This window comes from Strix uralensis, chromosome 7 (assembly GCF_047716275.1).
Source record: "Strix uralensis isolate ZFMK-TIS-50842 chromosome 7, bStrUra1, whole genome shotgun sequence".
Classification (NCBI taxonomy): Eukaryota; Metazoa; Chordata; class Aves; order Strigiformes; family Strigidae; genus Strix; species Strix uralensis.
In genome coordinates, this window is record NC_133978.1 from 12,481,360 (window position 1) to 12,502,026 (window position 20,667).

The 20,667-nt window shown below is 41.9% G+C and overlaps 1 protein-coding gene across 2 annotated transcripts in view; it reads right to left on the reverse strand.

Annotated features, from left to right (window-relative positions):
* Positions 1-20,667, reverse strand: part of CDHR1 (cadherin related family member 1) — a 49,620-nt gene that overhangs the window by 15,426 nt on the left and 13,527 nt on the right. For both annotated transcript variants that reach the window (XM_074874475.1, XM_074874476.1), the window contains 8 exons: positions 19,644-19,733; positions 19,079-19,165; positions 17,251-17,367; positions 15,408-15,551; positions 12,347-12,425; positions 9,317-9,417; positions 7,350-7,553; positions 4,260-4,412 (listed from right to left, as the gene is read on the reverse strand). In XM_074874475.1, coding sequence (XP_074730576.1) covers positions 4,260-4,412; positions 7,350-7,553; positions 9,317-9,417; positions 12,347-12,425; positions 15,408-15,551; positions 17,251-17,367; positions 19,079-19,165; positions 19,644-19,733 — 975 coding nt within the window. The remainder of the gene's footprint in view (positions 1-4,259; positions 4,413-7,349; positions 7,554-9,316; positions 9,418-12,346; positions 12,426-15,407; positions 15,552-17,250; positions 17,368-19,078; positions 19,166-19,643; positions 19,734-20,667) is intronic.

The window sequence follows — 20,667 nt, forward strand, 5'->3', positions numbered from 1 at the left end:
TAAGCACTGAATAATTTTGAATAATCATGTAAATTAAATCATGATCCTTTACAGAGGGAGCATAAATTCTTCATAAGGAAAGAAGTCAGGGCAATAAACTGCACCAAACATGGTAAAGAGATGAGAGAACCGGTGCTCTGAGATGCTTGGAAGCAGCACCCCACATGCAGGAGGGTCAGGGATCAGGCATGTACAGCAGAATCCTACTTCACAAAGTTTGTGAGAACTCTTACCACCATGCTTTGTGAGACTCTACCCTCACTGCCTCGTGCTGATTAGGACTTCACCAGATACCCCCTGGGACTTTTAAATTGCCTCACTGTCTCTGAGGAGGAACAGAGAGCTCTAGAATAACACATTCTCATAACTCTGCTCATCTGAAAGGGTAGGCAACCACATACAGCAAGACAGGGATGGGGAGAAGCCAGCAGCATGGATGTTCTGGCTGGCTGTCAGCAGAGCTTCACACTAGCGCATGGCTACCTCATCCGTCAGCTGAGGGGTGGCACTGCTGGGTTAGCAAGCTGATTTCTCACATTGCCCCTTAATGCACAGCTAATTGATGCAGGGAAGAGCAGCCACCACAGAGAAGGAAGAGGATAACCCAGGCCTCTGGTGCATGGTGGTTCTCAGTAGGCAGCAGGGAGCTATCAGATCCCTGTTTTGGAACAGACCTGAGCAAGTATTTGGCGAGTCACCTCCAAAGCCTCAGACAGTCCTTTTCCACAGGACTTCAGCTACTTAGCACCAAATGTTTTCTTTCTTATTCTTAGTCTAACACAAAATAGCAGCAGTGTTTCTACCATGTCTCTGTTTGCTCCTCAGTAGATTAAGGAAATGTCTGTAGGAAGCCTGATCTGGTAGAGCAGCAAGCCTATTGCTCAGGTGGTGTGCGACTGAGCAAGAAAAAGCAGTTTCAGGAACAGGCACTGAGAGACACCGAGCCCTTCACAGCCTCCAGCCCAGGCATCTGGTCCCTGATCTGCATCACCCAGAATCAGCACAAGGATGTGAGTCTTGGACTCTGTAGGGGCTGAACTCAAATGACTAACACAATGACCAATGGTCAACTATTTGGTTTTCATGCTTGGGCAGAGACCTTGTTAACGCAAAGCAGGAGGGCTCTAGAAACCTACTGAGGACAGCACACCACTAACAGACTAGTGAGCAGGACGTTTAACTGAGATATGAAAGGCTCAACTGAAAAATCTAGCTGCATGGGTTTTAATTCCCAGTAGACATATGTCTCAGGAGCTCCCTCAAAGAGGGTGAATGCTTAAGCAAGCTTTGAGCTTTGGAAGGTGGAGCAGGGCTGCCACAGCATCTCCTGTTCTGTTGGTGCAGTGGGTCGCTGAGATGAGGGCTGTGGGAGCTCACCCTTCCTCTGCTGCTCGCTGGGCACTCGACCTCCCTCCCACCATGTCGCAGGTCCCCGTGGGGCAGGCAGCAGGTGATGCACACCAGCTGTGGCACCGCTGACTGGCTGCAGGACACACACTCTGTTCAAGTCCCTGCTCTGCTAGATTTGGAGAAGTTTGTATCACCTAGAGGTTTGGGGAGGATGGGGAGCAGTCTAAGTAGACAGGGAAAATGCTATCTCAGTATCATCTCCTGGAACTATTCCTACTGTGTGAACATTTATAATGGTTGGAAATAAACAGTGGAAGGGTTCTTGAAGAAATTAATCTTGAAGGATTGCTTGTAATTACTATAGGACACATCTGCTCTAAAAGGGGAGTTTGGTCACTGCGTCTCTGTGATAACTTTTGTGTTTGGGAGTCTTGGATGGTGTTACAGCAAAAGACATTTTTGAAGGGACAGTCATACAGACATCAGCAAAAACCTGCTCGTGAGCAATCTCAGCTCCTAAAACAGCACAGATAAAATCTTATTGCTTATTGTGCACATGGATCTATATCTAAATTATAACATCTGCAGTGAAATAATCTTTGCTGCTGGAATCAGCCCATCTTAGAATACCTTTTGAGAGCTTAGTATTTTTACCTTGTTTTCTACATTCATTTATTATTCCCTCTCCTTTAAGCAGCCATAGCCCAGCTATGTCAACATGCTGACAACATCTTCCTTCAGGGAGGGATTTTTGTCAGCTTACTTGCCTGCAATTTCTTATGCAGAGCTGTATTGTTTGTTTTATGCAGAGGGAGAAAAAAATAGCAGAAAACTATTATTTCACAGGACTACGTATTAACAATTCATACAAGAGCCAGAAGAGCAAACTGAAATGTAAACTTAAAAGTGGCAGGTAAATTTTTAAAATAGAATTTGATTTTGGCAGCTGAAGGTAATTGCAGCCTCATCCAGTCCTGGTCTGCGGGAGATGTGAGCATCTACAGAATCTGAGGGGTAGGTCCAGGCTCCTGTCAAGGCAGGATGTACTCTAAGCTGAAGGAGGTGGAGGCAGGAGGTTTGGCCCCCAAAGCATGTCAGAGCATGGTAAGGTGGGACAGCAGTATCTGGGCCCTGTGGCAGAGGGACTTGAGATCTAAGAGGCCAGGCTGGAAGGGTTCGAATTAACCACAGCTGCCATACCTTGGGAAACCCACTCTAGCTCTTGGACAGCTGAAAATGAAGGAGGTCCTGACTACCAACTACATTTAAGAGACAGCCCTAAATGGAACATAGATTTTCTCTAGTAGCCTGTGCTTCAGGTAGTTTTTCAGTGCACCTCCCAGCCAAATTAGCTTTAATTCTTCTCTGGCATTTTACCGTTCAATAACAAAACAGAGGAGAGGGATCATCGTTTACAGAAAAAGAACCCCTGGTATTAGTTTCTCAAAGCTGCCGTGGGATACATGTTAAATAGAAGTAAGAATATATTTCATCCAAAATTCTAAAACTGGGTGGGAAGTGATTTGAACTTTTCAGGGAAATGGAGATGGCAATGAGGTCTTTATAAAGTATTTGCTGCCATTTATTACTACCATATCATCCAGCTGCACCTTCTTCATTTGGAATCGAGACAAAAGCTCCACATTTTTAGCAAAGCCTTATGGTCTTCCTCCAGTAGAAATAATTTTGTCCAAAAAAAAGTGAATAATTGCTTAAGCTAAAAAAATATATATCCTTTTTCCTGGTAATTAATTCTTTCAGTGTTCATGACAATCACATTAACTACTTTGATTTCTATTAGTATTCATGAGGAGGCCACATGTAACTTCTTTACGGGTCTTTTGGTAGTTTAACCTGAATAAATGTGCACTTATTCTAATTAGTTTCGGTAGCACTTTATAGCCCTCTCAGAATCTTCCATTTTAATACAGTAATGATGCCTCATATTTTTGTAGCGTCTATAACCTATGAAGCTCAAAATGACTAAGGAACATTGCAAGAGGAGACATGAAGCATACTGCAGGTAAATGACTCGCTAAGGACACAAAGCAAACCATGCAGCAAGGGTGAGGACAAAATTCAGGAAGTTGGCTTCTGGACTGTGCAAAAAATGCCACTTTTCTGTACAAAATCAAAATTAGCATATGTTAATACTCAGCTAGATAGTTCGGGCTTTTTTTTTTTTTTTTAATTATTATAGGGATTGTCTACACCATTCTTTGCAGTCAGAAGTGAACCATTTATATTCATGTTCAGAGGCAGCTGACACAAAACCAGACTACTTAATTATCTTGTTGATAAGCCAATGAATCCATCAGGGAAGGTGATAATGCAAGGGTCCAGCTTTTGGATGGAAGCTGGTTCTTGTATGGTTGGCTTAGAACATCGGTGAGATAGCCTCAGGTCAGTCTGCAAATGGCCATGGAGATAGATACTCTGACAAAGGCAGTGAGCAATTTTGGGAAATTAGCTCTCAGTCAGCTGGAGTCTTCAGCCTGCCAACATTCAAAAGCATGATCATGAACAAAATTGCTTAGGACTAAGCAGGTAAAGTTCTGGCTCCAGAGAAATTAGGATTTTATCCTGTGAATTTATCATTGTAAGAGCAGAAATAACACCCTTAGGGTTCAGTCTAGAATGACTCAGAGCAAACATGTGCAGATTCCACAGAGAAATAATACTCAACATTTTGCACTGACTGGACTAAATTAATCCACAGATGCATCCATTAAACCTTTAGAAGTTGATGAACCAGAGGCAGAAATGAGTTTCCCTCACATGGAATATAATATCACTGACAATGCATCAGGCAGCTTCAGGTGGATTAAGAAGCTAAATCCCATCAGATACGTAAACTATCATACACATATCATACACACAGGCAAAGAGGACCTGGAAAGCAGAAGTACCTTGAAGGTTAACACCTTGAATTTTTCATAGTCAATAGCAGCAGAATTTTCGACAATTATTGTAACCTGAGCCTCATTCAGGACAGTCTGGGGAACCACTCGGAAGATGCCACCAGGTCCAACAAGACGGAGGTTGAATTTAGCATTGGCTCCCTGTGAATAAAAGCAGATATGGCATAGTTTTCAGTGAATTATGCATTTCTTACAGCCTAGATTGGCTCTGTTTCTTCACACTGTATAAAATTAAAATGAGTCTTACTGCTTAGAGGCCTCTGCTCTCCATCCCCTGGGCAAGAGACTGCTAAGAAGCTTAGTTATATAATCCCTTCAGCCCTGGTCACAAGACAGACACAGCTTTTCTTAAAATAGATTGACAAGCTAGGTTATTCTTTCAGTTACAATGGAAGAACCCTGAAGCAGGACTGGCTAAGAGAGGGACTCTTATGGCAAGCAGCCTTAGGCTTCGCACCACACACAGTGAGCTAGTACAGCTGACAGAGGTGACACCATGTGCATACTGGCAGGTAAGTCCTGCCTCCTCCTGGTTCCTGCCAAGCAAAGACAACTGAACTGCCTGAGTCAGGACAATGGACCCCTCAAAAACCCAGCCTGTGTCCTAAGACCTCACAGCCTTGGATGATGATGCAGAGCCACGAAGATGTGCAATTTCCAAACAGAGGTGGTAATCCACAGTTTGCGCTGACTGGGTTAAGCTAGCCCAGAGCTCCAGCCACTAAACCTTTTGGAAGTTGATGCACTTGGGGGGAGAGAGGAGTTCCACTTCTGCAGAATAAAATCTGACACACATTTGACAGCTCCAGGTGAAGTGAGAAGTCAAATCCCATCAGATAGATAAACCTTCTGGCCAGAGAGGACATGGGAAGCAGCAGTATCTAAAAGGTTACTACCACTTGTGTGCGAAATGGAAAGAATGAGCCAGAGCCAGTTTGCCAGACCAATTCTTTTAAACCAAGCTGGAGCATGCAAAAGAAAAGATGGAATGGAGATTCTCATATTTCTGCCTTACAGGGGAGGTAGGAAAAAGCCCACTTCACCAACTCTCTGAGTTCACCAATTTCTCAAACAATGTCATGTTTACCTGTGACAAACGAGCCAGATTCACTGCCTGGCTGGTGCCATGCTCTCCCCCTAGCATGAATCTTGAGATGAAGAATTTCTAATAATGACTTTCAAACAGGGTAACTCTACCTTCAGAAGCCTGGAGGGCTTGCTGTGAGCAAGCTTTCTGCAACCCTAGCTCATGTCAAGAGAAAAAGTATTCAGCAGTAGTCCCCCAAGGGAAACAGAATGATCTTGGATCCAAACTCAGTGGTCTGCACAGTTTGGTCATACAAGCCCCACAGCTACAGAGATGACAACAGGCTCTCTTTTGCTGGGTAGTAAAGTCAAACACACAAAGCCAGAGCTGCTGGACTATGAAAAATAGTGCTGATAGGGAAAGTGGACCATCTGACCATACAAAGTTCTCTGCACTTGGGACTGTACATGACTGGAGGGACAGTGGCATGGGGCAGGGAGAGAACTGCCTCCCTCCAACAGCTGAGTGATTTCTGGCAGTGATGTCCACTGAACCCAGATCGGCTCGGAGCAAGTCATGCTGCTGCATGTCTGCAAGCAGACAGCCATGGGACACAGGAATGATTGAAGGACCAACAGCACTGAGCCCTAAGCTATGTCTGTCAGATGAAGAAGGCCGAGGAAGAAATTTCTGCATAATGTTCTTGCAAGTAAAGATGGCATTTCCATCAAACTGTAGGCCTAAAACAGATCTTGCCCACCACTTCCTCCTCCTCACCTGTACCATCCACTCTTCCAAAAGAAAGAATCACTAATGACTGTGTCAGAAACAGACATATGTTTAATTTTCTTCTCTATATAGTCCTCTTGTGCAGAAGGAAAAACATTATGCCTTAAAAGAAAAGCAACCCACCCCTCTAGAGTGATTGATGTCTTACACTGTTACTAGGAAGCTTCTTGAGAAATCTACACAGTGTATTTAGCAATGTTTTCTGCTTATTTCATAGCCTAACTTGCAGCCTGAATATTTTGTCAGTCTACATATGATACATATATATTTTGCCTCTAAATAGAAGAGATGGGTTTTGTTTCTTTCATTCTACAGCAACATCCCCCGTGACAATAGCAGAATAGGCGTAGCACTGCTTTGAAAGCAGTCATTTATCTGCTTGCTGCAGAGCAGCAGGAGGGAGGGGAAAGAAGCTAGTGGGTTTGATAGAGTACAATACAGTCAAAACAGCACAATACTGAGCACAGTTATATGAGAGCACTCTTTCCAATAGTAATACAGTTCTCAGATGCATTAAGCTTTTCTGTTGTCACTACCTAACCTCAGGCTAACTCAGATGGATGCCATTCATACAGTATTTAGCTTAGAGATCCCTATAGCAACCATCACCATAGTATCTACGGGTATCACAGGTCAGTTAGATAGCAGGCTGAGATGGATGAAGTCTTCTTTTCCTTTATCTGGTTAGAGTTAGTTTGGCTCTGGCATAATTTTTAAGATTACCTAAAAATATCACTCCAGTAAGAATGATTTATCAAAGCGTGCACTTCAGACTCTGGCTGTAACATAAGGGCCAGAAGGATAATATATTGTAATAAAACCAATGTAAGGGTACGGACTCTATTGTTTCCAGCAGGGCTGAGAAGATACACACAGCAATTGCACTTGAAGTTACTAAAGTGACTGGAAACACTAAGTAAATCTCCAAAGGGAGTACATTCTTGGACATTACACTGACAACAAGTGAATCTAGTTAGGGGAAGTTCCTAAGGACTGTTCAACTTTAGTTGCCACGAGAACTGGGCTGCAGCTTTAGGACCACCCTTCTCATCGACATAACAGTATATGACAGACTAAGTATACTTTGTGGCCCAAACTCTCTGTGGTAATGGACCCTACAACTACTTTGTCTGCCCTAAGCTTTTGTGGAATGCAGGTGAAATAGTTGAGTTCCTAAAATGACATTTCCCCATCTGGCAGCTCTTTCTAGTTGTCGGGAAAACATGGCAGGAAAACTGAAAGTCCACACGGTTTCCATTTACCTGATCTGAATCATTGACTGTAATCTTCAGTCCCCTCAAGATTTCACCCTCTGGGGGATGCTCATACATGGTCAGTTCAAATCTGTTCTGGGAACCATTTTCTCCATAGAACGTTGGTGGATGGTTGTTGAGGTCGACCACCCGTATCGTCACCGTGGCAAAAGCATACACTGAGCCATCACCTTCCTGACTGACTTCTGATGCCTGCAGCAGGCAGGAGAGAGAAAAGAATGATGAGGGTATATTCTCTTTCCCCAGTTCAATGTTCAGCTATTGTTCTGCATGTACAAATCACCCTAACACACTAACTTGTATGAAGATTCACAGCCTTATATTTCTCTAGAAATCTCAGCCCATTTCACACTGGAGTTTATGATGATTAGAAGATTATGATAATAAACCAGTCCCAATAAAGCCCCAGTGAAAAAATTCTCCTCCTCATTTTGTGAGCTTAGTAACTCACCCTAGGTGAAAACAGTTCTCTAAAGACAGATAATCTAATAGAGGCAAGATAATTGCTTGCCTAAAGTGTTGACAGAATAGAAAAAGAAGACAATCTTTAAATTCGCTGTGGTACCACAGGTAGTTGATTTTAACATTGCTGCAAGGACTGCAGCCTTGAAAACTCTGTGAGAAAAACTACACTTGTGGTATTTAGGTAAATATTTGAAAAACAAAAATTACACACTTTTTTTTTTTTTTTTTAGATTGTCTTTGATTTTACAATTCTGCTTTGCTGTCTAGACAAGCTTAATTTAAATGGGGTATAGTTTGGACAGACAAGCAAACTTAGTTGGCATTTTTCTGAACTGAAGGATCAAATCTGTCTGGGTTTCAACAATTCCAGTATGCAGCCTGATTCACTGGATTGAACCTAAGATGTTTCTTCTGTCAGGACAGAAACTCTGGCTGGTGTTTTTGTAGCAAAACAGCTATCTCTAACATGCTTTTTTGCTGAAAGTGCTCAAAACCAAAGGCACTAGACTGCTAAATTTCTCTGAAGATGTTGGTCTGGTAACTGAAGCACCTGTCACTACCTATACTGGATCATACTTGTGGTTCCTCAGGCAGATTTTGTAGCCTGCATGAGCTCCAGGTTGCCACAGCTATAACTAGGAGATCAGAAAAGCTTGCAAGGGCTTAACTAATCTTGTATCTGGGAAGTGCTAGCAGACTGCAGTAAATCAGAGAGATTAGGGGAAGAAATGGTGCCTAAGTTTAAGGCATGATCTCCCAGCGCCCTTGGGGATGCTACACTGGTTCTGGCAGTGTGCAAGGCCTCAAAGCTGCCTTTAGACAATATTGTCCTTACCATGACAAATTCATGTGGTTGTAATATGCATTTGGTGAAGAAAACTGATATAGCTTTCACAGTTACACTCTACAGTTTTAAACTCTTGGTCTTTAGAAACAATAAATAATTAAAATAATTTATTATTTACTTATTTAATTTATTTATTTACTTAAAATAATGCAGCCTGTCACACTGATACTAGCTTATCAAGGTGTTAGCTCATCAAGGTGTTAACATGTATTTGTATGTGGCTGATCAATGCTTCAGGAGTGGATACTGATATGACATTGCATGATCTACCCCAGTCCTATTACTAATCATAGATTTGACAGTTACCTATCACATAGAGGTTACAAGACATTTATTCCCAGTTTAGCAATAAAATCTAAAAACACAGAGAACAGTTATCTACATACTGTAAGGGATGTTGATTCTCTAGACTCAGAGATGAAATTAGGACAAGATGATTTCATTTGAAAAAAGTAATTTGAGACACTAAATATCCTAAGGAACAAAAGCAGTTTGTTCTGTTTTATACTATCTGGTACTCCGCTCAAATATAGGAGGTAGTTTCTAAAACAGGTAAAACCAGCTACAAATTGAGCTTTTTTAGACAATCATGCCTACTCATCACATTTAAGATGAACAGTCTTCAAATGGCCACAGAACTTACCTGAACTTTTATTTCATACACTTCTTTCTTCAGCTGATTTGGGCTTTTTATAACAGAAATGGCTCCAGTTGTGTTGCCGATTTTGAATGAACCTTCACTTCCTGCAATAAAACCAAGATGTTGTAGTTACACACCACACTTCCTTTTTCTGAACAAGCATAAGCAATCAACCATATCCTTCATTAAGCATATCTTTGTCCATATGTGTATCCATATCTATTAGTAGATCTGAAGCTGCTTTTAAAAAATGAAGCATTTCTATGTCTGGTCACAGTGAGATGAAAACACAGATGAGGGCCAAAAAGGGTTTCCTCCCCTAGGAGCGGCTCCGTGGAGCTCTGCCCCTATGGCCAGCTGCCCTCACTTTCCTCTTTTCCCCTTGGCTCAGGTTCCCTTCAAGCCTCAGCAACCAGGCATGCAAATTTGGTATTCATTTCTATTATGCTGTCTTCTTTACATGCTGGTTTAGACAAAAATAGACATTCCTCATTTTAATTAGCAAATGCATAATTAAATCTCTGAGAAACAAGAACATTTCTCTCACTAATATCAACTAAGGTGAGAAGTCTGACAATCTGTCTGAAAGAAACATAGTCACTCTTCCTGCAGAGAGCATCTCTGGAGAAGCGTCTTCTGGCCTTAGACATCCGGTTGTTAAAAAACTCTCAGCCTCTTTCAAGGCTGTCCTGAACAAAAAGGGATTTTCAAGGATCTGGGGTAAAACCGTTTGGTTTTTTACCCTTTGGAGTAAAAGGCCTTTTGCATTGAGGCAAAGTCTGACAGAGGCAGGGCAGGGCTGCAGGCTGACTTTGCTATGGCCAGCTTAACTTCCATTGATCTGAACAGAAGATCAGTTACAGGGCCACATTCCCTTGCGGCTTGGTGAATTTGTGCTGAAGCAAATGCCAGCCTGCAGAGAGGCAGTGGTGTTTCATCACAATGTCTGCACCCATCTCGCCATCACAGCCACAAGCAGGCTGGTGCCCAGGGAGGGGACCAGCCAGCAGCTCAAGGGGCCCTGCCCTGTTCTGCTGAGGGGCTTTGGGCACCCCTGCATGCTACGTCACATACAGTATTGGCCACAACCTATACTTTGTGGCAGAGCCTACTGTTGAAAGGAAAAGAGAGGAAAACCCTTACAATGAAATAAAGGATGATGACCTGAAAGCCTAGTCATTTTTCTTTTTCTCTAACTGAATTCCAACACTGATTTTTAAACCATCTCATAGTATCACATTTTGCTAATACCTGCAATAACTGCAACTTCATTAAAGTACGCTAGACAAAACATTGAACAGATATCGACTCATACAACGGTCAATTATTAAGATACATTGGCCTAGAAAGTACACACTGACTGAGAAGAAGCTTAAGTCAATAGTGGTTTCAAGACACCATACTTCATGTTATTGTCTAGTTATCACAGGGAAATTGGTAACTCAGAGTATGTAACATTATGTATGTTCCTTCATACAGCATGTTCAGAAGATTGGAGTATTTTCTAAAGTTATCCCATACTCCCCCCCAAAAAAATGCTTATAAAGATAAATAACTTCCTATTTGCTGTTAGTGTTTTCCTTCCCTTTCACAACCCAGCCTGTAGGTATTGGAATAATGGCTTGTCATGAGTAATGCCAGGGTCTGAGGTGCAATACCTGTTGTAATCTTTTGTTCTCTATTTCTTCAACTTTCTATGCACTAAAAGCATATTCCCTTCCCCTCTTTTCCATTTCATGATAACAATATCCTCTGTTAATGTGCATGAGGAAAGCCTGCTCTCCATTAAGTCATATTTTGTGCTACTTATCTGTCATCTTTTTCCATCTTCATTTTCCACTCTTTCCTAATCACTTTTTTTTTTTATCCCATAGCACCTTTTTGGTCCTCCTCTATTTTCTTTGGAAATCTAATATCTTTCCTCATTAATCCTATTTCTCTTTGACATTTTCTCTGGTTCATTTGCCTTTGCTTATTCTCCATTCTCAATTTCTCCCTTGTCTAGCATATTTTCATCCCACTTATTTGTTTTTACTACTTATTCTCCACCTTCCTTTTTATCTTTTCTCATTTTCCATCTATTCTCTTCTGCAACCTTTTTTTCTCAATGTTTCTACCTTCCTTTTACTATCTTCTATCTACTCCCTTGCATTGAGGAGAAGGAACCTCAGCATGGGTCCCATCCCACATCAAAGCAAAACCTCAATTACAATCCTCTCTGTCCTCTCTAGACCTTGCTGTTTAGATCACATAACACAATGAAGAACTTACTGCATAGCTCTGCAATTACACCTCAGGTCTCTCTTACGAAATTTTGGGATCTCTCACATGTGGGAGTTGGGGTGCCCAGTTGCCACGGAAGTCTTGTTTTGGAGGAAGAGAGAACCAAACAAAACTAAAATTGTAGCTTGGAGTTTAGTTGCACTAAGTTGTTGACTTCACCAGCTAATGAATCACTAATTCAGCTAAGCCTCACATTTATGCTATGAAAAGATGTGCGATAAACACTCTCAGAATAGCTGATGAAAAGCATTAATCTTCTGATAACATGTACTTCTTCCAGTGCAGCATACAGCCAGTGTCTCCACTGGTAAATGTAATTTCTTCCAAGAAATCAGAGGTCTGACCATTTAGCCACTTTAATCACAATATCAATAAAAATATCCATCTAAATACCATGTCTGGTTCTCCCCATCCATTCTCTCACCTCCCAGATTAAATGATAGAGATGCTCAGTGGCAGTGAGCCACTCTCCCTTTACGCTTTCTGAAATGACAAGCAGGCTACTGATGCCTAACAAATCAGCAACATTAACAACTCCAAGCGTCGTTCTGTGAAGCAGATACTAAAAAGCAGTGAATCATATCTTGGCTGTTCTCTGGTAGACAGGGCCCCGGAGTTGTTCGAGGTACCTGGCATTATTTCATGAGAGTTTGTCTCAGCTTTATTAAACTCTAGCACATCCCATTCTAATTTAGTGTCGGATCTAGTTTCAGCTGCCCTTCAGATTTCATACAAGACAAGTCTACTCACCGTTCACAATGCAGTAATGAATACTGTTAGGCTTTCCTCTGTCTCCATCAAGTGCAACAACAGTAAGGACCTCAGAGCCCTAGGGAGAAATGGGAAATCACAGTCTGTGTGCTGTGATCAAAGAGTAGCGAAATTGCAACTGCATATTAATAAACTCCAAGTCTTTCTGCAGTGAGATGTGGGGGGAGTGTGGATACTTTTGCTTGTGCTGTATGGGGAACATAGCAAGGGCCATTGACTCCCACCCAGAAAAAATCAGTGCCTGATTCTGCAGAGCAGGAGCTGAATGCCACTCCTTGGACCAACTCTCTGTTGTTCCTACATCAATAGTTTTAGTTGTTCCCAGTGATGTCGCAGCCCATGCACTGCAGCTCCATACAAAGCGGGGCTACTCCCACTGCTGCTTACTCCCAATAGACCTGCTGTGCAACCTGCCCTCGCCAGCCTGCTGCCAGCACCATGCCGCTCCTTACATCAATGGCAGAGCAACCTGCTGCAGTTTGTGGGCCTCAGCTGCCCCAAGACTGTCCAGGCTTGCTGCAGCCTCAGGGCATGCCATGCACCTGCTAAGAGGCTGGTGCCAGTTTGCTAAGTGCCCAGCCCTTTTGTCCTTTTTTCCAACTCAGCAGTGGGTGAGCACCTGAGGACCAGCAGGAGCACTGCACTGCTCCCCACGGGCTGCTCTCTGCCCACTGCCATGGCAGTGCCATCGGCATGGGTGCGAAACACCTGCAGGCGGGCGCCTCAGGCCCAGGGGTGGTTGGCCGCAGGAGCAGTCAGGGCTGTGGCCAGGGACACCTATATTGAGCCACAGACTTGGACAGAGGATTTGGAGTAACCAGTCTGAGACCCGAGGTTTAGTTTGGGTCACTGTAGATGCCCTCTGGTAGCTGCTGTGTAGGCTCCCAGTGTTGCGGCTTGCCCCCGTGGCCACGCAGTGTGCCGAGACACAGGCAGCTGCTGAGAAGTCATCAGGTCATTTTGGTCCTAGCTAATCAAGTTCAGACAGGCAGAAAAAGCGAACAGAGATCACAAAGCAACTTGGCCTACAGAACATTTAGGGCATAAAATTGTGATGAAAATTATGGTGATTTAACTGTCCTTAATCCTTCACTGTCTTTATTTCTGCACAAGTAACATGGCCATGGGCCATACGTACAGAATTTGTGTACTGGAGACCATTTGCTCGTGTGACTACTCATATCAATTCAGAGGCATGATGACTGTCAGCATTGAAATGCTTACCCAAGTGGCAATGAGCTGTGCAATTTAGGCCTCTGAACTAAAGTGTTACTGTTTGGGGCTGTAAAAACGGGGAACACTGAAGTATTTGTCAGTTAATCACAAATAGCAATAAGGAATATTTTCATGACAACCCTTGAGTGAATTTTTCAAAGAGCAAGGTTCTGCTAGAGCAACTGGAAATACAGAACTGTACGTATTATCATTTATGCTGGAAGCTGCAATAAAATCTGCCTACTGGGTGAAATGCAGTGCAGGCCCCTTGAAGGTGACAAAGTACTTGTAAATCCTGACAACTCCACCAAGGAGAAAAGAAGTAAGTTTACAAAATTAACACCAAAAGTGTAAACAACGCTAAAAGCAGCTAGCGTGTCTCTCTCTGTGGAGTTCATTCTAATAGCAAAACCCACACTGGGAAGGACTGATTCGTGCTTCCATCATCATAATATCATAATGGTGTAAGTTATGAGCTCAAGCTGGATGTAATTAACATTTTTATTGACTCTCATTTCCATAGTAAACACTAACTCCTGTGTGCACCTGATAGTTATTTAAAGATCTATACATAACTATGCAGAATAAATCAATATACATAATATTCATTCCAAACATCTGCAAAGTACACAAGCATTACTTCTCTGCCCTGCTGAAATGTAACAGCCTTTGCACTGAACTGCGATATACAGTCATGCAAGGGCTGCAGTGTACATTGAAGTTCTAGACAGAAAGTAAAGACACGATCTTTCCTGAAACTCAAGGGAAGATCAGGTGACAGTGTGCAATCACACTGCCAAAGAGATCAATAGTCTAACATTGGGTAATTTCATAAGTAGATACCGTTTCTTGTCCTATGTATGAAGAAAATTTTAATTAAATCTTATGAATCAGGGTGAAAGCTTATCCATACACAATATCATGACACTGCTTAGATACAGAGAAAATTCGTTAGTTTGCAGCTTCAAGAATAATAATAATGTGGCTGAAAGTATTATGGTGGATATAATAAACTAATTTGCTAAGATGTATACTCCTTTTTAAGCAAATCTGACATCAGGCATTTCTGAGGTGATGGCACATCCAGGAGCTCAGCGTACTCCTTGTATTCTCTGTTCGTGATAGATACAAAGTGGTATCCAGCAGCAGACACTTGCCGACAAATGCAGTGTCCCCACTTGTAAGTGGGTCCTCCTAAGCATGTCCCTGCTTGCTTGATAATCTGGTGAATTTTAAGCCTGGGAGGACTTCTTGGCCCATGCTTCCTATCTAGCCATCACTGAGCAGAAAGTATCCTGCATTTTATGGCTGTCAGGATTGCTTCTCCCCAGGTGATGTCCATGGGACAGCACAAAGAGCCTAGAGCATTTGAGCATAAATTCTTCCCACACCTTGCACAACCAGCTGTTGGTACCAGACTGATCAGCTAGGAAATAAAAGCACCGTGAGACACACAGCACACAAACACACAAAGGCTTCTAGCATGATGTGTTTAGGTGAGGTAACTGGCAACCTGTTTAAGCCTTCAGGTCTCTGCAGGTCTCAGCTATGGAAGAGGTCTTCATCACTGTCTGGGCTTAGACCAACATAAATGGGCAGAATCCTTTTTGACTTTAATGACAGCAACAGGAAGCCTTGCATGGCAAATTTGCAATGGATGCAAATAAGAACAAGTCTGAGATTTGGTCAGTTCATTTCACCTAGGAGTCAAATCAGAGTTTAGGTCTGAGTTTCCAGTAAAGCCTGTGCTAGAAACCGTAGGGCTATCTTAACTGAGATGTGAAAGATTGCACTTGTTTGCCTATTGACGAAAACCAGCACTTACTGCGAGTGTATCCTCATAGACATATCCATAGTAGGGAGTCCCGATGAACATAGGAGGAGTGTCCTGAACATCCTCCACATTAACAGTAACTGTTGTTGTGGCTGAAAACACTTTGTTGTCTCCCCTGAGCTTCCCACCACCATCCTAGAAGAGAAGTCATCATCAGATCCCTCTGCTGAAATATGTCTGCAAATCAGCTTATGGCATTGCATGCACCTCATGAGCCTCCAGAAGCACAGTCCCAGGAATCCCTTCTCTCTCAATACACATATTAATCTCTGCTGCCCTATTCCCTTCTTTTTTCCATTTCTCCTGCTTCCTCTCTGATTAGGAAGATGGCTTGCAGTGTTTCAGAAGTAATTTCTTATATTAAAAGTGGTTGTGCTAATATATGCAGTCATACATTACCTTTTATCAACAACACGGGGACAGGGAATTCAAGGGTTTTTTTTGGGAAAAAGGAATGCTAGAAACTGATGCAAAAAGTTAGTGACTGAGGTCTGCAGATTTTCATCCCACGTATAGTCTTGTCATAAACACAAGACAATGTTCAATAGCAAGGTAGTGCGTTTCTAAGGGGAAATTAAACAGTGCACACAAAGTCTCCTAGGGACTCTTACATGATAAAGTCAAAGCACGGAGGAGCTGTGCAGCCGAAAACTGTTAGATAGCCACAGTGTATAAACAGTCTCTGGGGACTTGACTACAATCAACTCTGTGCTACTGATACAGCAGAGCCAATTAGAAAGATGACTCGCAATTTCAGAAGCTTTTAACACCCTCAGTCTCAGAGCACCAGCTGGAGGTCAGTAGTCATGCTGGTGTATAAGAGTGTGAATTGTTCAGCATGTCTGCTGTATCAATTCTAAAAATTCCACTTTTTGGAAAAGATATGCTAATTTTTTCCCTCCTTACTGCCCCAAAGGCAGCATTTAAACCAAATCTTGTTACTTCTCCTCAAATGAACCCTGGCTAAATAAATACATAAAAAGATCCGTACGTTTTTCATAAAACACAAGAAACTCAAAGTCCCCATAAATAACAGCAAAATTGTCTTTTTAGTCCCCATAAGTAACAGCAAAATTGTCCTCTTTCCACCCATGCGAGTCTGTCTGTGCGACAGGTCCCCACAGGATCCTGAGAGACTTTACTTCAGCATCCATAAACTTTTAATGCCTAATGAATCCTCAGCTGTGCCACAGGCACAGCACTGCTGAGAATGACAGTGGCAAGAAGGGATGTGCACCAATATTTGCAGGATTTGAAAAAGCTCCTGCCACAAGGCAGCACTTCCACAAGTATTTCCAGAAAAAAAGTCTGTCACTTGTGCTGCACTGGGTCCAGCTGTACCCTGTGTATTACTGTGGCTAATGATTGCGACCCACATCGCCTGCCTGCCAGGGCTTTGCCCTTGTTGGGGTAGGACCATGCCCTGGGCAGCACAAGGGAGCCCTAAGCACTTGCATTTGCCCAAAGGCTGATGCTTTCTTGAAGCTGAGGCTGCATACACCAACCTTTCACTTCTAGGTGACTCTCAAAACACACAGGTGACTTTCTGCAGTGGGGCTCACTATCCTGGCACTGGGGCCTGAGCAAAATGGGGGAAATCCACTCCCAAATGTCTCCAGATGTTGTTCAGCAGCAGACACTGGTCACCTTTCCTCCCTCACTTTTCCATGTTACCCCCCCCTCACCTCCAGATGTTACAGAGGGAGTGACTCTGCTGCCTCAATGTTATGCTTCATGTTTCAGCAACCCTTTAAGTCACACTTGTATTTGAACTAATCAGTCCTACTCAAATACAACCCCCCACCTCCTCTAGTTTCAGATAAAAGCTTTATACCTTGGCTACAATAACGACAAAATGTGTTCTTGATTTCTCATAGTCCAGGGTGACCCCTGTTTTGATGCGCAGAACACCACTGTGACGGTCTATTGTAAACTTATTAGCATGGATGTTCTAGAAGAAAAGAAAAGAAGAAACAGTGAGAGATTACAGGTATGGAAATAAGATTGCCATAGGGATTCATCTTTTATTTCATCTGCTAAGGGAAAAGACTGAAATAATGATACAGTTTGGGTGAATAATGTATTTGATGAATTTCACCTCTGTGTGTTTATGAACAATTCATGAACCAACCACGAGCCTCTCATTATTCAGAATATATCAGTTACCTGCAATGTAGATTTTTTAAATCTTTCCATATTTTGTTGTGAAATCTTAAATGTTGGTTAACACAGTTCATTGCATGGAATGAGGTAACAAGGCTTAACTGAAAAAAAGATGAGGGGAAAAGGAAGATGAAAAAAGGTGTTATCCCTCAGTGTTTCAAAGTTCTACTGGCTTAAAAAAAACCAGGAAGTTTGCATGCATAGATTATTGTCAATAGAGTGATGTTTTGGTGATTTTTGCAATATACAAATAAAATCTAAAAGACATCTGATTTCCAAAAGGGCCTAAAATATGTCTCCCTCCATTCTTCTGGACTGGAGTTATCTATAAACACACCTCCATTTGGGTATCCATACACAATGGTCACTGTCAGATAATCTTGGCCTTTACAGTAGATGTCACCACCTGCCTACATCAGACTTTTGGAGAGGCTTTTTTCTGTGCAACTTGATAATTCCCAGAGACTGCGTCAAAAGACATGGCAACAGTTTTTCAACAAATACACATATTTAGTATCGTTTTGCCACACAAATGTATCAGTTAGACATAGAAGTTTGAAATTGCTCTTCCTTGGCTTCATAGTCTATCAGCTTACCGGAAAAAGCCCCGTGCAAAATTGAATCCTGCACATATTATATTTTAAATGGATCATAATTGGTGAAATCAAAACTAAATTTCAACAAGGCACTCAAGGTGTTCTTTCACAGTATGCCCAAGCTCTTAACAGGATTAGCTTTAGTGCTATGTAAATATCTTCCAAGTTGTTTCCATGTTTGTACCCAAAGTAAATATTGCAACAAATTGCCTTTGGTTTTGTTGTTTGTTTTTTTTTTTTTTCCTGTTGCCTCTTGAATAAGGGGAACTGCAGCTAATCTGGATGAAGCTGCTTGTAGGAAGAAGGAATTTGAAGGATATAATGCAAAAAGTTGCCATTTTGGCATCATGTCTGTGATACAGAAAGTCAGTTTTAAATAAGGAGCCCTTTCTGTTCTTCACCAGTGGGCAATAACTAAAAGGCTGGTTTCAAGCAGGCACAGCTTTCTCAGTGAGAAGACATAGTACCTCATATTTCACACTGTGATCCAGGTCTCAATTATGTACCAGTCTGCTGTACTATAAGTGCACATTTGGGTTTCCACTGCATTTTGCTTTCTGAAGAAAGCTATTTCATGCTTTAGAAATCCCATATACATGCAAGATTACAAATTAGACTTGCTCGCCCCATAACTCCAAAAAAAGGCCCTGCCATGAGGAGTCCTGCTGGCAAGCATAGGAGTGACAGTGGCAACTCCAGCTCCTCTTTCTGCCTGCTGGACTGCACTTGACTGCTTGCAATTGGACAGTATCTGTTTTGTCAATGCTTGTTTTCTTGTGCATGGTATAAAACCAGTCCTATAGACACTAGTAGCAGGCTCAATCCTCAACATATTTTTCTAGCCTGATTTCTGAGATCTCAGTAAATGAGAGATTATTTTTGAAGGTACAGGTAATACCTCACCTGCAAGAAGTAAGTGATACTTCCTCCAGAACCCGTGTCTTTGTCCACTGCCTCAATCTTAAAGATACTGCTGCCGGAGGGAGTGTTCTGTGACCAGAAAGAGTTACCAGAGTCACACAGAAGTGGAAAACCAAGTGAGTTAGAAGAAATTAAAAATGAGCATGCAAGGATGCAGAGAAGAGAGTGATGACAGAACAAATATAAACATATTGAGGGAAGCGAAGAGCAGAAAGAAAAGAGGGAAGAGATTAAAAATGGAGGAAACTGGAGAAGAACAAGAAAGAAGAAACACTGTTTGGAATAAAAATGACAGGAAATCTCAGCTAAAACAGAGCACATCTTATTCCCACAGAAGTCAATTCTAAAAACTCCCAATGACTCATATCTTGGAGCTTACCCACAAAATAGCACATCTTAAGTACTTATTCCCTAAATAAGCACCCAAACCCTAAAACAAAAGAATGCAAGTTAGTTTCATACATCTTGTTATTTTACCAGAAACATACTAGCTCCTCTTTACATCCCACTGAAATATACTTCCAGTATGCAAAGGGACTTCACAAACCTCTGGGACTTGGACTATGTAAGGTGTATTGATGAACTCTGGACTCTCATCATTAGCATCCATTACAAGGATCCTGACTTTTTCAGAAACCTGGAATAGAATATGAAGAATATATTATGACTCAAGCTGATTTTTGACATGTACCTGTTCATTTGCCTACTAAGGTGCAGTCAAAGGCAATGAAAAATTATGTTGTAATAGAATGTACCCAAAACTGAGCACTTAAAAGAAAATACAGAAAATCCCATAATAGAGAAGAATTTGTGTTTTGGAGAACACCCAGATGTCTCCAAACTAAATAAGGAATCTGAGAGTACATCATAAATTACAGATTGGGGCTAATATTGAAAAGTCTTCCTTCTTCTTTATGGCATTCAAGATACTATGATTATTTTATGAGAATACATAAAAGACTGTAAAAGTTGGTACCTGACAGCCAAGAGCATTCATTAATGCCTCGTCTGACATCATGATACTAGGCTAATAGCATGCATAATTTGCATGTATAAATACATGCTACTGATATGTAATAATCCATCTTGAACAAAACGTGTTTTCTCTTTCTAAAAATACAGAAGCAAACATACTTGACCAACAAAATCTCCCAGTTGTTTGCAAGTGGACATGTGGATGTGATCCCATTATTTCCTATTTACAGAAGTTGCCAGAGAAGTTGTGCCTGTAGGATGCTGGCACCTCCCAAACTTTTGTTGTAGTAATCTCAGTTAAGTTGTCTGAGATGGGGAGGAGCTCTAGCATTATCCAGTCTTTGGACAGTAAGAGGGTCACACTTTTGTGGTACCTCCAGTGATGAAGTCCAGGTCCTCTCAATGGCAGACTAATGTCCTGACTGTGATGTTTAAGGACAATTGAAAAAAAGAAAAACTCTGATATCCGTAAACTGAAAATGCAAAGAGAATTTGTAGAACTAGGATTGGATGCTTGTGCAATGCCTCAGATAAGTCTTTGCCATGGTTTAACTCCAGCTGGCAACTAAGCACCACACAGCCACTTGCTCACTCCT